The sequence below is a fragment of the Lucilia sericata genome, unplaced genomic scaffold (assembly GCF_015586225.1).
Source record: "Lucilia sericata isolate MDLA Ls3-8-SP2 unplaced genomic scaffold, ASM1558622v1 Contig000371F_arrow, whole genome shotgun sequence".
NCBI lineage: Eukaryota > Metazoa > Arthropoda > Insecta > Diptera > Calliphoridae > Lucilia > Lucilia sericata.
The window spans coordinates 190,745-210,432 of record NW_023994390.1 but is presented as its reverse complement, the minus strand read 5'-3'; the positions used below and the strand labels follow the sequence as shown (position 1 = coordinate 210,432).

General features: G+C 34.3%; 2 protein-coding genes and 1 pseudogene across 3 annotated transcripts in view; all 3 read right to left on the bottom strand.

Moving 5' to 3' along the window:
• Nucleotides 1-1,614: 1,614 nt before the first annotated feature.
• On the bottom strand, nucleotides 1,615-6,984 carry LOC119604221. Its single transcript, XM_037956705.1, has 2 exons — nucleotides 5,488-6,984; nucleotides 1,615-2,874 (listed from the first exon to the last, which is right to left on the bottom strand). Exons 1-2 carry the CDS (start codon nucleotides 6,785-6,787, stop codon nucleotides 1,727-1,729), a joined length of 2,448 nt encoding a protein of 815 aa, XP_037812633.1. The 5' UTR covers nucleotides 6,788-6,984; the 3' UTR covers nucleotides 1,615-1,726.
• Nucleotides 6,564-19,688, bottom strand: part of LOC119604226 — a 34,027-nt pseudogene continuing 20,902 nt past the window's right edge.
• LOC119604222 (sodium-coupled monocarboxylate transporter 1-like) overlaps nucleotides 16,487-19,688 on the bottom strand; it is a 28,537-nt gene continuing 25,335 nt past the window's right edge. The window contains exons 2-9 of one of the 2 annotated variants that reach the window (XM_037956707.1): nucleotides 19,540-19,605; nucleotides 18,513-18,564; nucleotides 18,354-18,421; nucleotides 18,131-18,285; nucleotides 17,822-18,071; nucleotides 17,387-17,767; nucleotides 17,172-17,332; nucleotides 16,487-17,102 (exon numbers count right to left, since the gene is read on the bottom strand). In XM_037956707.1, the coding sequence (XP_037812635.1) occupies nucleotides 16,796-17,102; nucleotides 17,172-17,332; nucleotides 17,387-17,767; nucleotides 17,822-18,071; nucleotides 18,131-18,285; nucleotides 18,354-18,421; nucleotides 18,513-18,564; nucleotides 19,540-19,596 (1,431 nt within the window). In that variant the 5' untranslated portion in view covers nucleotides 19,597-19,605 and the 3' untranslated portion in view covers nucleotides 16,487-16,795. The remainder of the gene's footprint in view (nucleotides 17,103-17,171; nucleotides 17,333-17,386; nucleotides 17,768-17,821; nucleotides 18,072-18,130; nucleotides 18,286-18,353; nucleotides 18,422-18,512; nucleotides 18,565-19,539; nucleotides 19,606-19,688) is intronic. The other variant, XM_037956706.1, reaches the window with a different exon arrangement.

Sequence of the window (19,688 nt, the reverse complement as noted above, 5' to 3'; positions counted from 1 at the left end):
AAACGTGTTAAAGAATTGTTTAACAAAGTTTCTAAGAGTTTTATTAAATTAAGTAAATACTGAAATATTCATTTTATTAAATAGATATTTTCTAACTACATTGTTGTGGGAATAGTTAAAGTTTTAACTAGATACAGAAATGAATACCAAAGCGGAGGATTCATCCATTAGGAAATTAAATTAATGTGAGTTTACATTGGAACGATGTTTAGCATTTTGTTTTAAAATTCGAAATTGTAAGTAAAACTTACAACTAAATCCGAAATTAGAACTGATCTGGAACTGAACTAGAACTGAACTAGAACTGAACTAGAACTGAACTAGAACTGAACTAGAACTGAACTAGAACTGAAGTAGAACTGAAGTAGAACTGAACTAGAACTGAACTAGAACTGAACTAGAACTGAACTAGAACTGAACTAGAACTGAACTAGAACTGAACTAGAACTGAACTAGAACTGAACTAGAACTGAACTAGAACTGAACTAGAACTGAGCTAGAACTGAACTAGAACTGAACTAGAACTGAACTAGAACTGAACTAGAACTGAACTAGAACTGAGCTAGAACTGAACTAGAACTGACCTAGAACTGAACTAGAACTGAACTAGAACTGAACTAGAACTGAACTAGAACTGAACTAGAACTGAACTAGAACTGAACTAGAACTGAACTAGAACTGAACTAGAACTGAACTAGAACTGAACTAGAACTGAACTAAAACTGAACTAGAACTGAACTGGAACTGAACTAGAACTGAACTAGAATTGAAGTAGAACTGAACTAGAATTGAACAAGAACTGAACTTGAACTAGAACTGAAGTAGAACTGAACTAGCACTAAACTAGAACTGAATTAGAACTGAACTAGAACTGAACTAGAACTGAACTAGAACTGAACTAGAACTGAACTAGAACTAAACTAGAACTGAACTAGAACTGAACTAGAACTGAACTAGAACTGAACTAGAACTGAACTAGAACTGAACTAGAACTGAACTAGAACTGAACTAGAACTGAACTAGAACTGAACTAGAACTGAACTAGAACTGAACTAGAACTGAACTAGAACTGAACTAGAACTGAACTAGAACTGAACTAGAACTGAACTAGAACTGAACTAGAACTGAACTAGAACTGAACTAGAACTGAACTAGAACTGAAGTAGAACTGAACTAGAAATGAACTAGAACGGAACTAGAACTGAACTAGAACTGAACTAGAACTGAACTAGAACTGAACTAGAACTGAACTGAAACTGAAATAGAATTGAAGTAGAATTGAAGTAGAACTGAAGTAGAACTGAACTAGAACTGATCTGGAACTGAACTAGAACTGAACAAGAACTGAACTAGAACTGAACAAGAACTGAACTAGAACTGAACTTGAACTAGAACTTGAACTAGAACTGAAGTAGAACTGAACTAGCACTAAACTAGAACTGAATTAGAACTGAACTAGTACTGAACTAGAACTGAACTAGAACTGAACTAGAACTGAACTAGAACTGAACTAGAACTAAACTAGAACTGAAGTATAACTGGGCAAGTCGTATGTAAATAGAATGTAACTCTTTATATTCCAAGAAAAATCAATACGGACTGATTCTATTTTCGTTATAATTTTTATTAAGAAAATTCTTTATATTCCAAATAAATGATATATTCAATACTCAAGATTCCATTTAGGCAGTTAATAATTGTTCGAACTCATGATATCAAACCATAATCACAAACGCGATAATCTTGTTGGTGAGGGATTACAAGAATTAGTTTTACTCAATCTTTTACCGATGTGACTGCCGCGCATCTCGTTGCCATAATCATAGCCACTACCAGAATTTCCCATATCCATAGTTTGAGAACTGCAATGTTGTTTCGAGGCCTTCTTTTGCAATTTCTTACGAGCACTATTGCAATTGGTTGTACTATCATTATTATCCTCTGGTTCGGTGGCATAACCACTGGTATCGTAGTTATCGTAAAGATTTCTGCAAATTGGCTTAAGTTCCATATTTGTATCGTTGGAGATTTTACAAGCACAAATCTGTTTATTTTCATTATTATCATATCCCATAGCAGAACAGTTGCAATTGAAAATAGTCTTTCCCGTAGGTGTTAAACAAAAAGTTGTATATTTTGGAAGACTTGTGTCCCTTTCAGTAGTACCCGATACATGCTGAGATGTTAATGTTCCAGAAGTGCTAGGTGAAGTTAATTCAGGTGCTGGAAATTTTAAAGGTACCGCCATAGATGTTTCATTATATTTCGTATTTAAACTGTGATTATTTACAGCTGGGTTTTCGGATGTATTTACGTCTTTACTTGGTAAACCCATAATTTTCAAATCCTCTTCTACAACTGAGCTTCTGGATAAAATTACTTCAGGTATTTTATTTATGGGCACTTTCACCAATTGTATATTTTCTTTTTTACATTTTTCACAATTTGAACAACCACCTGCAGATCTGGTGGTCAAGTGTGTCTTAGGCAAAGCAGGAGTGTCAATGGTTTCGGATTCTGATGTTTTACTGGGATACGTTTTATCTGGATCTAATAGCGGAGTCAAATATGCATCATTACAATGGCAACAATTACACCATTTTGATTTAATATCATTTGCGTTTTCCTCCTTACGAATATCCTCATTTGCACTTTTTACGACAGATTTTATGTTTTTTTCCATACTTTTATCCTCATTATTTATATTTTTTCCTCTATCAGCATTTTCTTCCTCAACCAAGAACTCGCACTGACATTCTTTATCTTGACAATTGTTCCTTGTCATGGCATATTGATTGGCTGTTCGATTTTCCACTAGATTTTGTACAAGTGCGCAGATTTGTTCGAAATTATTTTTATTTTGCTCAGTCATTTCTAAAATGTGAAAACAGCAGAAATATTAAAGAATTATTTTCAAATGATTTAATAATCATAGAAAACAAAAAATAAGACAAAGGAGGGGTGCTGTAAGAGAAGGAGGGGGGAATGATAAACATAATTTAAAGAATTAGTCGTTATGAATTGTGTATAAAGTAAAGAACTCAAGTGGAAAGTTTTGATGATTATAATTAGGAAATATAAATTCAATTACGTTAAAAAGGTACTTGTGCTTACATTTTTATTTGGGACAAGGAATTGATTTGGAACTGAACAAGAAGTGGACTACAACTGAACTAGCACAGAGCTAGAACAGAACTAAAACAGAACTAGAACAGAACTAGAACAGAACTAGAACAGAACTAGAACAGAACTAGAACTAGAACAGAACTAGAACAGAACTAGAACAGAACTAGAACGGAACTAGAACAGAACTAGAACAGAACTAGAACAGAACTAGAAAGAACTAGAACAGAACTAGAACAGAACTAGAACAGAACTAGAACAGAACTAGAACAGAACTAGAACAGAACTAGAACAGAACTAGAACAGAACTAGAACAGAACTAGAACTGAACTAGAACAGAACTAGAACAGAACTAGAACAGAACTAGAACAGAACTAGAACAGAACTAGAACAGAACTAGAACAGAACTAGAACAGAACTAGAACAGAACTAGAACAGAACTAGAACAGAACTAGAACAGAACTAGAACAGAACTAGAACAGAACTAGAACAGAACTAGAACAGAACTAGAACAGAACTAGAACAGAACTAGAACAGAACTAGAACAGAACTAGAACAGAACTAGAACAGAACTAGAACAGAACTAGAACAGAACTAGAACAGAACTAGAACAGAACTAGAACAGAACTAGAACTAGAACTAGAACTAGAACTAGAACTAGAACTAGAACTAGAACTGAACTAGACTGAACTAGAACTGAACTAGAACTGAACTAGAACTGAACTAGAACTGAACCTGAACTAGAACTGAACTAGAACTGAACTAGAACTGAACTAGAACTGAACTAGAACTGAACTAGAACTGAACTAGAACTGAACTAGAACTGAACTAGAACTGAACTAGAACTGAACTAGAACTGAACTAGAACTGAACTAGAACTGAACTAGAACTGAACTAGAACTGAACTAGAACTGAACTAGAACTGAACTAGAACTGAACTAGAACTGAACTAGAACTGAACTAGAACTGAACTAGAACTGAACTAGAACTGAACTAGAACTGAACTAGAACTGAACTAGAACTGAACTAGAACTGAACTAGAACTGAACTAGAACTGAACTAGAACTGAACTAGAACTGAACTAGAACGAACTAGAACTGAACTAGAACTGAACTAGAACTGAACTAGAACTGAACTAGAACTGAACTAGAACTGAACTAGAACTGAACTAGAACTGAACTAGAACTGAACTAGAACTGAACTAGAACTGAACTAGAACTGACTAGACTGAACTAGAACTGAACTAGAACTGAACTAGAACTGAACTAGAACTGAACTGAACTGAACTAGAACTGACTTAGACCTGAACTAGAACTGAACTAGAACTGAACTAGAACTGAACTAGAACTGAACTAGAACTGAACTAGAACTGAACTAGAACTGAACTAGAACTGAACTAGAACTGAACTAGAACTGAACTAGAACTGAACTAGAATTGAACTAGAACTGAACTAGAACTGAACTAGAACTGAACTAGAACTGAACTAGAACTGAACTAGAACTGAACTAGAACTGAACTAGAACTGAACTAGAACTGAACTAGAACTGAACTAGAACTGAACTAGAACTGAACTAGAACTGAACTAGAACTGAACTAGAACTGAACTAGAACTGAACTAGAACTGAACTAGAACTGAACTAGAACTGAACTAGAACTGAACTAGAACTGAACTAGAACTGAACTAGAACTGAACTAGAACTGAACTAGAACTGAACTAGAACTGAACTAGAACTGAACTAGAACTGAACTAGAACTGAACTAGAACTGAACTAGAACTGAACTGAACTAGAACTGAACTAGAACTGAACTAGAACTGAACTAGAACTGAACTAGAAACTGAACTAGAACTGAACTAGAACTGAACTAGAACTGAACTAGAACTGAACTAGAACTGAACTAGAACTGAACTAGAACTGAACTAGAACTGAACTAGAACTGAACTAGAACTGAACTAGAACTGAACTAGAACTGACTAGAACTGAACTAGAACTGAACTAGAACTGAACTAGAACTGAACTAGAACTGAACTAGACTGAACTAGAACTGAACTAGAACTGAACTAGAACTGAACTAGAACTGAACTAGAACTGAACTAGAAACGAACTAGAACTGAACTAGAACTACTGAACTAGAACTAGAACGAATGAACTAGAACTGAACTAGAACTGAACTAGAACTGATCTAGAACTGAACTAGAACTGAACTAGAACTGAACTAGAACTAGAACTGAACTAGAACTGAACTAGAGCTGAAGTAGAACTGAACTAGAACTGAAGTAGAACTGAACTAGAACAGAACTAAAATTGAACAGAAATGTACTGGAACTGCACTAGAAGTTAACAAAAACTTAATATAACACTTACTTTCCAATATATCCCAGCACACACCTTTCACAGCAGACTCGCTCTTTTCAACTTTTCGACCCAGACTCTCAAAATTTTCTTTAACATTGCCGCAATATTCCTTCAACTTATGATCAACAGATTTTTGCACGGATTCCAAAATATTATCACAAACAATATTTAAGAAATCTGCACAAGAATCTTCTAAAGATTTTTGCATTTTTAACGGACCTGATGATGTTGCTTTTGGTTGAGTTTCAGGCTTTGTTTGAATATCTCTTGAAACGGTCCTCACAGGAATACTTTTATTACTACTCAAATTTGTATGATCTTCATTTTCAGGTTCTTCTTCTTTAATGATATCCAGTTGCGGACAACTTTTAGAGGATGAAAAAGAATGTCTTGCCGATCTTAAGGGACTGGTTCTAGTTGGTGAGGCTTTACGGCAAAGATTGCAGTTACAATGACAAGACTGGTGTTGTGTTGATTTTGGAACACAAGCTGTTTTAGTAAAATCTATGTGCTGACATTCCATACAAGATTTACAATCTGATTTTGTAGAAATATTTGGTTTTATTTGAGAAGTATATGAATTAGGAGAGTCATACGAAACCCTCCTATTAATACTAGCTTCAGATGAGTATGAATTTCTGGATTCATATGAGGGAGTTTGGCTGCTTGTTGGGGATTTTACATTTACCAAATTATTGTAGTAATACTCATTATTCACTTTTGTGTAATTTCTACGCCCTGGATGGGTCTGCTTAATGGGTACGTTATTTCGAGCGACGAGATTAAAATTAATTTCTGGTTTCCCTTGGCATCCATTCAAAGGTCTACAATGACATTGGTAGTTACAATATGAGTCAGAATATTTAATGCTATTATGACTTCCAACACCAGATCTACTTCCCACTACACTTTCAGAATGTGTTAAACGCACATTATTGCCGACATTAAAGGGGTATCTGGAATACTCAATACTTGAGATTGAATTACTGGCTTTACTGTCTTCTAATGAAATTTCATCGGCAACATACTGTGTATTCTGTTTGGTATTTTTACTGCCTTTTTTGGATTTCAAATTTCTTTTTTTCAATTTTGCACTTTTTTTCGTTGATGATGTTTCGCTTGATGAATTCAGTTTTGGTGGCATTGCGGAAAGTTTGCGATATGTTCGAGGGCAAATTCGAAAGGTTTGAAAGCAAATTGATTGGCAAGGACAGCAGGAAATGTAGCAAAAAATAGGCTGGATTTGACAGCAATGAACTCTTCTATAATATTCGATACAATAACAATTTTCTTGAAAATTCCTATACATTTATTTATTGTCGAAAGATTTGGAATTCGAATTTGTTGCAATTATTGTAGTTTGTATAAAATCTGTATCAAATAAAAAAATTTTAAATTTTATATGTTTAGTTAAAGGAACGCGAAAATATGTGAAAAATATAGAGATTTGTCTATTTGATTTATTTCGAGACTATGAAAATTGAAGAAAATTAAAAAATGATAAAACTGAAAAAATTGACAGTTGACTTTTTATAATTTTTTGTTTAGTCATATTAGACGTTCTGAGCAATACATTTTAAACTTGGATATTGAAAACAGTGGAACTAAAACTTAACTATAATCGAACTTAAACTGAACTAGAACTGAACTAGAACTGAACTAGAACTGAACTAGAACTGAACTAGAACTGAACTAGATCTGAACTAGAACTGAACTAGAACTGAACTAGAACTGAACTAGAACTGAACTAGAACTGAACTAGAACTGAACTAGAACTGAACTAGAACTGAACTAGAACTGAACTAGAACTGAACTAGAACTGAACTAGAACTGAACTAGAACTGAACTAGAACTGAACTAGAACTGAACTAGAACTGAACTAGAACTGAACTAGAATGAACTAGAACTGAACTAGAACTGAACTAGAACTGAACTAGAACTGAACTAGAACTGAACTAGAACTGAACTAGAACTGAACTAGAACTGAACTAGAACTGAACTAGAACTGAACTAGAACTGAACTAGAACTGAACTAGAACTGAACTAGAACTGAACTAGAACTGAACTAGAACTGAACTAGAACTGAACTAGAACTGAACTAGAACTGAACTAGAACTGAACTAGAACTGAACTAGAACTGAACTAGAACTGAACTAGAACTGAACTAGAACTGAACTAGAACTGAACTAGAACTGAACTAGAACTGAACTAGAACTGAACTAGAACTGAACTAGAACTGAACTAGAACTGAACTAGAACTGAACTAGAACTGAACTAGAAGAACTAGAACTAGAACTGAACTAGAACTGAACTAGAACTGAACTAGAACTGAACTAGAACTGAACTAGAACTGAACTAGAACTGAACTAGAACTGACTAGAACTGAACTAGAACTGAACTAGAACTGAACTAGAACTGAACTAGAACTGAACTAGAACTGAACTAGAACGAACTTGAACTGAACTAGAACTGAACTAGAACTGAACTAGATCTGAACTAGAACTGAACTAGAACTGAACTAGAACTGAACTAGAACTGAACTGAGCTTGAACCGAACCAGAGCCGAACAGAACCTCAACCACACCAACCTGAAATATTATCTCACCTTCTTTTGACATCATTATCTCCCTTCTAGCTACTTTTCTTCCGCGTTTTCGTTCTTCTCGCTTTTATCCTTTTTCTTAGCATTTGATTTACAATATTCGCAAAAGTTCCGGTGAATGGGAGGACGACATTTGCACCAATATGATGAATTGAGTTCTTGGCAGAGAAAAGGTTTTTCACATTCTCTTTGATTGCTACAAGTTGGTTGGCAAATTTGACATTGATGTTGCGGCTGCGTGTTGGCTTTACTAGGGGAGCAGTTACGAGAGCGCTTACTTCGACAATCGGGAAACATGTTGCAGTAGTGTTAAAAGTTTTTATAGAAATCTTAGAGTATGTTGTTAATTGTCCAAATGTACTTTAAATTTTGTTGTTTCACGGCCTAAAGTCTAATTTTGTGAGTTCGTTTTTATTGATTTTTTAATTTTATGCTTTTTTGTGATTTTCAAACTATTGATTTACAGTTAAGAGGAAAACTTTAGTTTTATTATTTTATTGTACTGATTAATTTTGTTTCTTTTTTTAATATTATTAATATTTGCCAATTTTAGTTGAATACTTTTGGTTATTAGATATCTTCGTCTTTCTTATTTTGATCCTTATTGGAATTTTCCTCTTCAGTTTCCTTTAGCTCCACCTCTGAATATTTATATTTCTTTAAAAATCTAGCAACCCATGGAGCCAATACTTTCTCATCCACCTTGTGAACATCCGTAAAGCCAAAATACAAAGCCGCTATATTGGAAGCAATTAAGACAATGCAAGCACCCAAGCCGGTATATAACAGAAAGGAAACATGATAAATAGCAGTGCCCTGACTGGGAAGACTGGAATTTTCGCCAAGAGAAATAATTAACAAAATATTATAAATGTATAATAATACCCAATAAACTTACTATTCCGATGTGGAGTTTAAATATTTGGTCTTATCGAACTCATAGTCACAACCCTCGATAGATATGGGCAATTTGGGATGACGAAAAGTACCAGTAATATTTGCTATCTGAGCATTTATGCAAATCCAAGCCATACTTAGAAAGGCTACTATGCTGCCAGTTAAAACGCTCTGAAATTTAAGTTATATGTATCTATTACAAAATTATAAGACTCTGACCTACCTTTTCATTTATCCAGGGCATTAACATGCCAACGGTGAATATACCCAACATGGGCCCATAGACTATAGATTGCAAAGTGGCGGATAATTGTAAAACCATGCCCAATTTCTCCACCACATACACCAGACAAATGGAACTTAAGCCAAAAACTATTACCACTGAACGTAATATTATAGCAGTGGCACGTTCACTTAACTCCTTTTTCCAATACGGTTTAATCAAATCTTCCAGTGTAACAGCTGCCAAAGAGTTTAAATAGGTCGACAAAGAACTTAGGGCAGCACTAAAAACACCCGCCACAAATAGACCCGGCATACCGGGAAATTTACCCAAAACATCCATGACCAATAAAGGTACCAATTGATCTCTAGCAGGAGCCAACTAAACTTAATATAAAGAAAATAAAATCTTACAAATATTCTTAACAAATTAACAACTTACCCCCGTTGCCATGGGATCGCAGTCGTAATAGGTGGCAAATGCCAATAGACCCACATAAATACACACCATATAGAGGAGAGTCAGACCTATGGAAAATGTATATAAAGTCTGCTTTATCTTTTGTATATTGGGCAGTGACATAAATCTTTGTATAGTGGGCTGATTGATGGAGGTATTTTGGAGTTTAAAAAAGTACCACCCACAAAAACCGATAAAACACTCATGCGAACAGTGGGATCCAGAGTAATTCTAATTGGGTTTTAAAGACATGTTACAACTATAAAGATTTTCTTGTTGACATCATTCATAGTTTTAAACTTACTCTGGGAAATTAAGACGTCCTCCTTCTAAGTTACGCTGCCATAATACTTGTAAACCACCCAAATCTATAGTACCCTTGATCATGAGTACAATCATGGAGGCAAACATTATAATACTTTGTATAACATCAGTCCAGACAACACCTTTAATACCGCCCTGAAGAGAAAATTTTTATGAAAATATTTTAACAGCAATTCATTCAGAAATTATAACCAAAAAACTAGGGAATCACAATGAAATGATCTTAATCTAAGGATCTGTTAGCAGAATATGAAAACTTACCACACATGTATAGAATGTACAAATCACAATAACCATGGGCGCAATAGTGTGTATATCGATCCCACTAACTATAATAAAAAAAAATAAAAAATGTTCATAACAAAAACACTAAATTTTTCCCAAATCCAATAACTTACCTTGACTAAAAGTTAATGCCGGTACATAGACAGCAATTGGAAGCCATAAAACCTTTTTTCGTTGATAAACCACAATTAAAATGTTACTAACAAATTAATCCATAATCTTAGAACCCGCAAAAGAGGAAAATACTTACAGTTTTCAGATTGAAGAGAGCGGCACCGAATAGACGCATGCGGCGACTAAAACGTTTCTCAAAGTACTAGGACATAGAAAAGAAATTAAATGATATTGAAAATTATTTGAGAATCTTCATAGTTAACTTAAGAAAATAATTTCGATTATAGATAGATACATATACTTTTGGAGGTTGCGTTTTGAAACTTTTGATTTGGAAAAATTTTAAGAGAAAAATTTAAGAATACATGAGCTACGAACTCGGGAAATTTGGATAAAAGGAAAGTAATTCCAGGTCTAGAATTGAACTAGAACTGAACTGAACTGAACTAGAACTGAACTAGAACTGAACTAGAACTGAACTAGAACTGAACTGGAACTGAACTAGAACTGAACTAGAATTGAACTAGAACTGAACAGAACTGAACTGAACTAGAACTGAACTAGATCTGAACTAGAACTGAACTAGAACTGAACTAGAACTGAACTAGAACTGTACTAGAACTGAACTAGAACTGAACTGAAGAACTGAACTGAACTAGAACTGAACTAGAACTAGAACTGAACTAGAACTGAACTAGAACTGAATTAGAACTGAACTAGAACTGAACTAGAACTGAACTAAAACTGAACTAAAACTTAACTGAAACTGAACAAGAACTGAACTAGAACTGAACTAGAACTGAACTAGAACTGAACTAGAACTGAACTAGAACTGAACTAGAACTGAACTAGAACTGAACTAGAACTGAACTAGAACTGAACTAGAACTGAACTAGAACTGAACTAGAACTGAACTAGAACTGAACTAGAACTGAACTAGAACTGAACTAGAACTGAACTAGAACTGACCTAGAACTGAACTAGAACTGAACTAGAACTGAACTAGAACTGAACTAGAACTGAACTAGAACTGAACTAGAACTGAACTAGAACTGAACTAGAACTGAACTGAAACTGAACTAGAACTGAACTAGAACTGAACTAGAACTGAACTAGAACTGAACTAGAACTGAACTAGAACTGAACTAGAAACTGAACTAGAACTGAACTAGAACTGAACTAGAACTGAACTAGAACTGAACTAGAACTGAACTAGAACTGAACTAGAACTGAACTAGAACTGAACTAGAACTGAACTAGAACTGAACTAGAACTGAACTAGAACTGAACTAGAACTGAACTAGAACTGAACTAGAACTGAACTAGAAACTGAACTAGAACTGAACTAGAACTGAACTAGAACTGAACTAGAACTGAACTAGAACTGAACTAGAACTGAACTAGAACTGAACTAGAACTGAACTAGAACTGAACTAGAACTGAACTAGAACTGAACTAGAACTGAACTAGAACTGAACTAGAACTGAACTAGAACTGAACTAGAACTGAACTAGAACTGAACTAGAACTGAACTAGAACTGAACTAGAACTGAACTAGAACTGAACTAGAACTGAACTAGAACTGAACTAGAACTGAACTAGAACTGAACTAGAACTGAACTAGAACTGAACTAGAACTGAACTAGAACTGAACTAGAACTGAACTAGAACTGAACTAGAACTGAACTAGAACTGAACGAACTGAACTAGAACTGAACTAGAACTGAACTAGAACTGAACTAGAACTGAACTAGAACTGAACTAGAACTGAACTAGAACTGAACTAGAACTGAACTAGAACTGAACTAGAACTGAACTAGAACTGAACTAGAACTGAACTAGAACTGAACTAGAACTGAACTAGAACTGACTGAAAGAGAAACTGAACTAGAACTGAACTAGAACTGAACTAGAACTGAACTAGAACTGAACTAGAACTGAACTAGAACTGAACTAGAACTGAACTAGAACTGAACTAGAACTGAACTAGAACTGAACTAGAACTGAACTAGAACTGAACTAGAACTGAACTAGAACTGAACTAGAAACTGAACTAGACTGAACTAGAACTGAACTAGAACTGAACTAGAACTGAACTAGAACTGAACTAGAACTGAACTAGAACTGAACTAGAACTGAACTAGAACTGAACTAGAACTGAACTAGAACTGAACTAGAACTGAACTAGAACTGAACTAGAACTGAACTAGAACTGAACTAGAACTGAACTAGAACTGAACTAGAACTGAACTAGAACTGAACTAGAACTGAACTAGAACTGAACTAGAACTGAACTAGAACTGAACTAGAACTGAACTAGAACTGAACTAGAACTGAACTAGAACTGAACTAGAACTGAACTAGAACTGAACTAGAACTGAACTAGAACTGAACTAGAACTGAACTAGAACTGAACTAGAACTGAACTAGAACTCAACTAGAACTCAACTAGAACTCAACTAGAACTGAACTAGAACTGAACTAGAACTGAACTAGAACTGAACTAGAACTGAACTAGAACTGAACTAGAACTGAACTAGAACTATAATTAGAACTCAGCTAATCTAAACAAAATACTTCATATGTATGTATGATATTTGTTAAAATAACGATTTAAATCTTTTGACAAGTTAGTTTAAATCATTTGACAAATTAAAAAATTAAACCGAAATAAAACTACAAGAATTGTTAAATATTTTTTTTTTTCAAATTTAATACCAAAAACCTTTATTAAAACCCCTTAAAATCAAAAATACAAAATTTGTATTACAAAATTTTTCTAAAATATAACACTATTTATAAGTAAAATTTTCTATTATAAAATATACGAGCTGAAATTAAAAATTAAAAAGTTCTTCTAATAAGCCTCATTTTTCTTATTTTAAAACTGATCCTCCCTGCAACCATTTTGTAAAGGTTTCTCTAAGTCCGCTTGAACATCATTCATATTCATGGCCACACTGCTGTATTTATATTTGTTCATGTATTTCCTCAAAACCGGAGTAATTAATTTAGGATCAACTTCACTAGAGTCCTGACGGCCATAAAACAGAGTAGACAAAAGAGACACTGTAATGGTAATTACGGCTCCAATAGCGCTGTACCACAAGAAGGAAACGTGATGTAATGGGGCGCTTTCCGAAGAAGGTTCTGGGGTACTGCGAATGAAATATACGAAAAAGTTATAAAATTTATTAAATTATATTTTTTATAAATATATACATACCTTAAGATAGTTTTATTTAAAGCCTCAAATTCATATGTACAACCTTCTATCGACACCGGTTTAGTGGGAAATTTCAAAACACCCGTAGCGCTATCAATTTGCGAACGTATGGCTATATAACCCATAAATAAGGCTGAGGTAATGCAACCGGTTAAGACACTCTGTAAGAAGGATAAAATTGCATATCAGTTTTCCTCTTTAAATCCTTAAAAACCCACCTTGGCTTTGACAAACGGCATGGTCATTCCAACGGTAAATATGCCCAATATAGGTCCTATGGAGATTGAGTTAACTGTAGCCGACAATTGCATAACCATGCCCAATTTCTCTACAATCTTTACCAAACCCATGGCTGAGACACCGAATACCAAAACCACCGCTCTTAAGAAAATAGCCGTTTGTCTTTCGGTAAAAGGTTGACTGCGATAAGGTTCCACAAAATCTTTTAACACAACACCCGATAAAGAATTCAAACAAGTGGATAAGGAACTAAGAGCAGCACTGAATACACCCGATACAAAGAGTCCAGCTACACCCGGAAATGAGCCAGCAATTTGCATAACATACAGGGAACAATTTGATCTTTGGCACGAACCAACTACAAGTTAGACATTTGATATTTAATAAGACGAACTGATTTGTTCAAAAAAGATAAGGTCATACCCCTGTTGAAATGGGATCACAATCGTAATAAGAAGCAAACGCCAACAGACCCAAATAAATACAAAGACCCAATAGACAGACTAAGCCAATTATAAAAGCATATAGAGACTTCTTAACATCCGCCATACTGCCAAGAGATAAAAAGCGTTGCACGGCGGGTTGATTAATGCAAGTACCCTGCAGTTTTAATAAGGTGCCTCCAACGAAAACAGCGAAGAATCCCATGCGTACGGTGGGATCAAAAGTCCATCTTAATAAATACATTAACAAAATTCACTTTTTTATACATGAAAGATAACTTACTCTGGTGCCACCAATCTGCCACTTTCCATATTTCTTTCATACACTGTACCCAAACCACCCACATCTATGGTACCTTTGATGGACACAAATGCCAAGGAACCCACCATAATGAAACCCTGTAAAACATCTGTCCATATTACACCCTTAATGCCTCCCTAAAACAAAAACAAAATGGGCATCAGTTTAATTTTCAATTTAGTTTTCTCCTCCTTTACTTACTATGCAGGTATAAATTGTGCAGACCAAACATACTACCGGTATATGGTATACAAATTGATGCCAGAACTAAAATTTTAAAAGCATATGTATAATTAGTATGATTTGTTAGTTCTAGTAGAGTTTATTTTGTACAAAATTACCTTGATTGAAAGTTAAAGCGGGTACATAAATCGAAATGGGCAACCATAACATCTAGAGTAAAATTTCAGAAAAATTTTAAGAATTAAAATAATATATTCGAAAAAACTTTTCCCAAAGGAAAGTACAGTCTATTGACACCAATTTAACAGAACAGTTGTTAATTGTAGCAAAACTAAACTAGAACTGAATTACAACTGAACAAGAACGAACTGAACAAGAAGCGAAACTAGAACTGAACTAGAACTAAACTAGAACTGAACTAGAACTGAACTAGAACTGAACTAGAACTGAACTAGAACTGACTGAACTGAACTAGAACTGAACTAGAACTGAACTAGAACTGAACTAGAACTGAACTAGAACTGAACTAGAACTGAAACTAGAACTGAACTAGAACTGAACTAGACTGAACTAGAACTAGAACTGAACTAGAACTGAACTAGAACTGAACTAGAACTGAACTAGAACTGACTAGAACTGAACTAGAACTGAACTAGAAACTGAACTAACTGACTAGAACTGAACTAGAACTGAACTAGAACTGAACTAGAAACTGAACTAGAACTGAACTAGAACTGAACTAGAACTGAACTAGACTGAACTGAATGAACTAGAACTGAACTAGAACTGAACTAGAACTTGAACTAGAAGACTAGAACTGAACTAGAACTGAACTAGAACTACATCTGAATTACAACTGTACTGCAACTGAACTACAACTGAACTAGAACTGAATTAGATCTGAACTACAACTGAATTACAACTGTACTACAACTGAACTACAACTGAACTACAACTGAACTACAACTGAACTACAACTGAACTAGAACTGAAATTACATCTGAACTACAACAGAATTAGAACCTGAATTACATCTGAACTACAACTGCACTACAACTGAAATACAATTGAACTACAACTGAACTACAACTGAGCTAAAACTGAACTACAACTGAATTAGAACTGAATTACATCTGAACTACAACTGCACTACAACTGAAATACAATTGAACTACAACTGAACTACAACTGAACTTCAACTGAACTACAACTGAACTACAGATGAACTACAACTGAACTTGAACTGAATTACGTCTTAACTACAACTGCACTATAATTGAACTACAACTGAACTACAACAGAATTAGAACTGAATTACATCTGAACTACAACTGCACTACAACTGAAATACAATTGAACTTGAACTGAATTACAACTGACTTAAAACTGAACTACGACTGAACTACAACTGAACTAGAACTAAACTAGAGCTGAACTAAAACTGGAACTGAATTAAAACTTAAACTAGAACTACACTAGAACTAGAACAAGCAATTTTCTTAACAGAATACTTACCGCTCCAAGCAAAAACATTACAGAACCAAATAGACGTAGTCTGCGATCAAATCGCATTTCCAAATACTAAAAATAATCAAAATATACAGATATCGTAAATGTATTAAAAGGGGTCTTTTAAAATAAGGCAATAAAACCACAAACAATTAGAAGTCATACCAACACCTCACAAACGAACACAAGATAAAACGGAATTTCTAAAAGATTTCTTTTAATTTCACTTAAATGGGACATTATAAACCACACACCTTAATGAAATGATAACTGTAAAAATAAAATTGATTATTTACTTAGTAAAGGTTACGTATGAGTTATATTTAATACATTATATATAACAAATATAACTAATACGCATCATAGTTCGTTACATTAGTATAAAATATATAAAAAGCTGAATAATAAATATTTTGTAACAATTTGTATTTTATTAGATTTAAAATTTTTCTAAATTTATAAAGAAATTGTAAAGAGCAAGATGGTTGCAGTAACACATTTTATAAATCCGCTAGTTGATTCCATTTTTCTCAACTTTAAGTTCCTGCGATTCCTCCAAGCAATTATTTTCTACAGTTTCCTGTAATACTGTTTCCAGTTCATTCATATTCATGGCCACACTGCTGTATTTATATTTGTTCATATATTTTCTTAGAATGGGAGTAATTAACTTGGGATCAACCTCTGCGGAGTCTTGTTTACCAAAGTACAAAGTTGCCAAAAGAGCCACCACAATAGTGATACCAGCTCCCAAGCCAGTATACCATAAAAAGGATAAATGATGGAAGGCACTGCCAGAAGTTTCCGGTATTGGAGTGCTAAGAATAAAATTAACAACAGATTTAAATTGTTATTATTTTATTATAAATTATATATTAGAAACTCACCTTAAAATAGTTTTATTTAAAGCCTCAAACTCATAAGTACAACCCTCTACGGAAACAGGTTTAGTGGGGAATTTCAAAACCCCCGTAGCACTGTCAATTTGGGAACGTATGGCTACATAAGCCATGGTCAGTGCAGCAGTAGTGCAACCGGTTAAAACGCTCTAAATATAAAAATGTTAATATAAGAGAATAATGTGAAATACTTTATTAACTACCTCCGTTTTAACAAAAGGCATGGTCATGCCTACAGTGAAAACACCCAACATGGGTCCCGTGGATATAGAATTAACAGTAGCCGACAATTGCATAACCATACCCAATTTCTCCACCACCTTAACCAAGGCCATGGCTGATACACCAAAGAACAATACCACTACTCTTAAAATAATAGCAGTTTGTCTTTCTGTAAAGGGTTTCTTGCGATAAGGTTCCACAAAATCTTTCAAAACCACACCAGATAAAGAATTTAGAACCGTCGACAAAGAACTCAAGGCGGCGCTAAATACACCCGAAACAAAAAGCCCACCAACACCGGGGAAAGAGCCAGCAATTTGCATAACATATAAGGGGACAATTTGGTCTTTGGCGCGAACCAGCTGAAATAAAAAACTCAAAATAAACTTTACTTTTCTAACAATCTATAACCATACCCCTGTCGATATGGGATCACAGTCATAGTACGAGGCAAAAGCTAAAAGACCCAAATAAATACACAAACTCAGCAGACACACCAGACCGATAATAAAGGCATATAAAGATTTCTTAACTGCCACCATATTGGGTAACGACAAAAAGCGTTGCACAGCTGGTTGTAGAATACAAGTACCCTGCAACTTTAATAAAGTACCTCCCACAAATACTGCGAAGAAACCCATGCGCACTGTAGGATCAAAGGTCCACCTTAAATATAAATATTTAAAAAAACAAAATTTAGTCTCTTTATATTTCATCAAACTTACTCTGGTGCCACTAGTCTGCCTGATTCTTTATTTCTGTCATAAACCTCACCCACACCACCCACATCCATGGTGCCCTTAATGGCCACAAATACCAATGAGCCCACCATTACAAAACCCTGCAATACATCTGTCCATATAACACCCTTGATGCCGCCCTACAATTTATATCATCACAACTACAATTATCTCACAATAACCGTTTACATTTTCATTGTCTACTTACAATGCAGGTGTAAATGGTACAAACCACACACACAATTGGTATAATTGTATATAAATTGATGCCAGTCACTAAAATGTTAAGCACATAATTAGTTCAATTATAAGTTTAGTTTAAATAGTTAGTTAGTATTGTTTGTTATTTGGACAATTATTAAATTACCTTGATTAAATGTTAAAGCCGGTACATAAATGGATATTGGCAGCCATAATACCTAAATAATAATCAAGTGTAAAAGAAATGAATTAATACTTAACAACACCTTAGGACGTCTGGATAAATAAATAAAATTTTAAGAGCAGTTTCTTAACAGAAAATAAGAACTGAACCAGGATTGAACTAACTAGAACTAAACTTGAATTGAACTAGAACTAAACTAGAAACTGAACTAGAACTGACTAACTAGACTACTAGAACTGAACTAGAAACTAGAACTGAACTAGAACTGAACTAGAACTGAACTAGAACTGAACTAGAACTGAACTAGAACTGAACTAGAACTGAACTAGAACTGAACTAGAACTGAACTAGAACTGAACTAGAACTGAACTAGAACTGAACTAGAACTGAACTAGAACTGAACTAGAACTGAACTAGAACTGAACTAGAACTGAACTAGAACTGAACTAGAACTGAACTAGAACTGAACTAGAACTGAAATAGAACTGAACTAGAACTGAACTAGAACTGAACTAGAACTGAACTAGAACTGAACTAGAACTGAACTAGAACTGAACTAGAACTGAACAAGAACTGAACTAAAACTGAACTAGAACTGAACTAGAACTGAACTAGAACTGAACTAGAACTGAACTAGAACTGAACTAGAACTGAACTAGAACTGAACTAGAACTGAACTAGAACTGAACTAGAACTGAACTAGAACTGAACTAGAACTGAACTAGAACTGAACTAGAACTGAACTAAGAACTGACTACTAGAACTGAACTAGAACTGAACTAGAAACTGAACTAGAACTGAACTAGAACTGAACTAGAACTGAACTAGAATGAACTAGACTGACCTCGAATGAACTAGAACACTGAATCTGAATATGAACTATAATTAAACTAGAACTGAACCATAAACAGAACTAATGATTACCTTAATTATAGAAGACTCTGTCAATTATTAACAGAAATTTCCTAACCTGAAACTGATAGAAAAATATGGATTGACTTTTACTTACCATTCCAACTAAAAACATTATTGAACCAAATAGACGTAGTCTGCGATCAAAACGCATTTCCAAATACTAGAAATATGCAAAACATATAGAATTTCGAAAGGGTTTAAAAAAGCCAATTTGTATTAAACTAATAACATACTTTGAGTGAG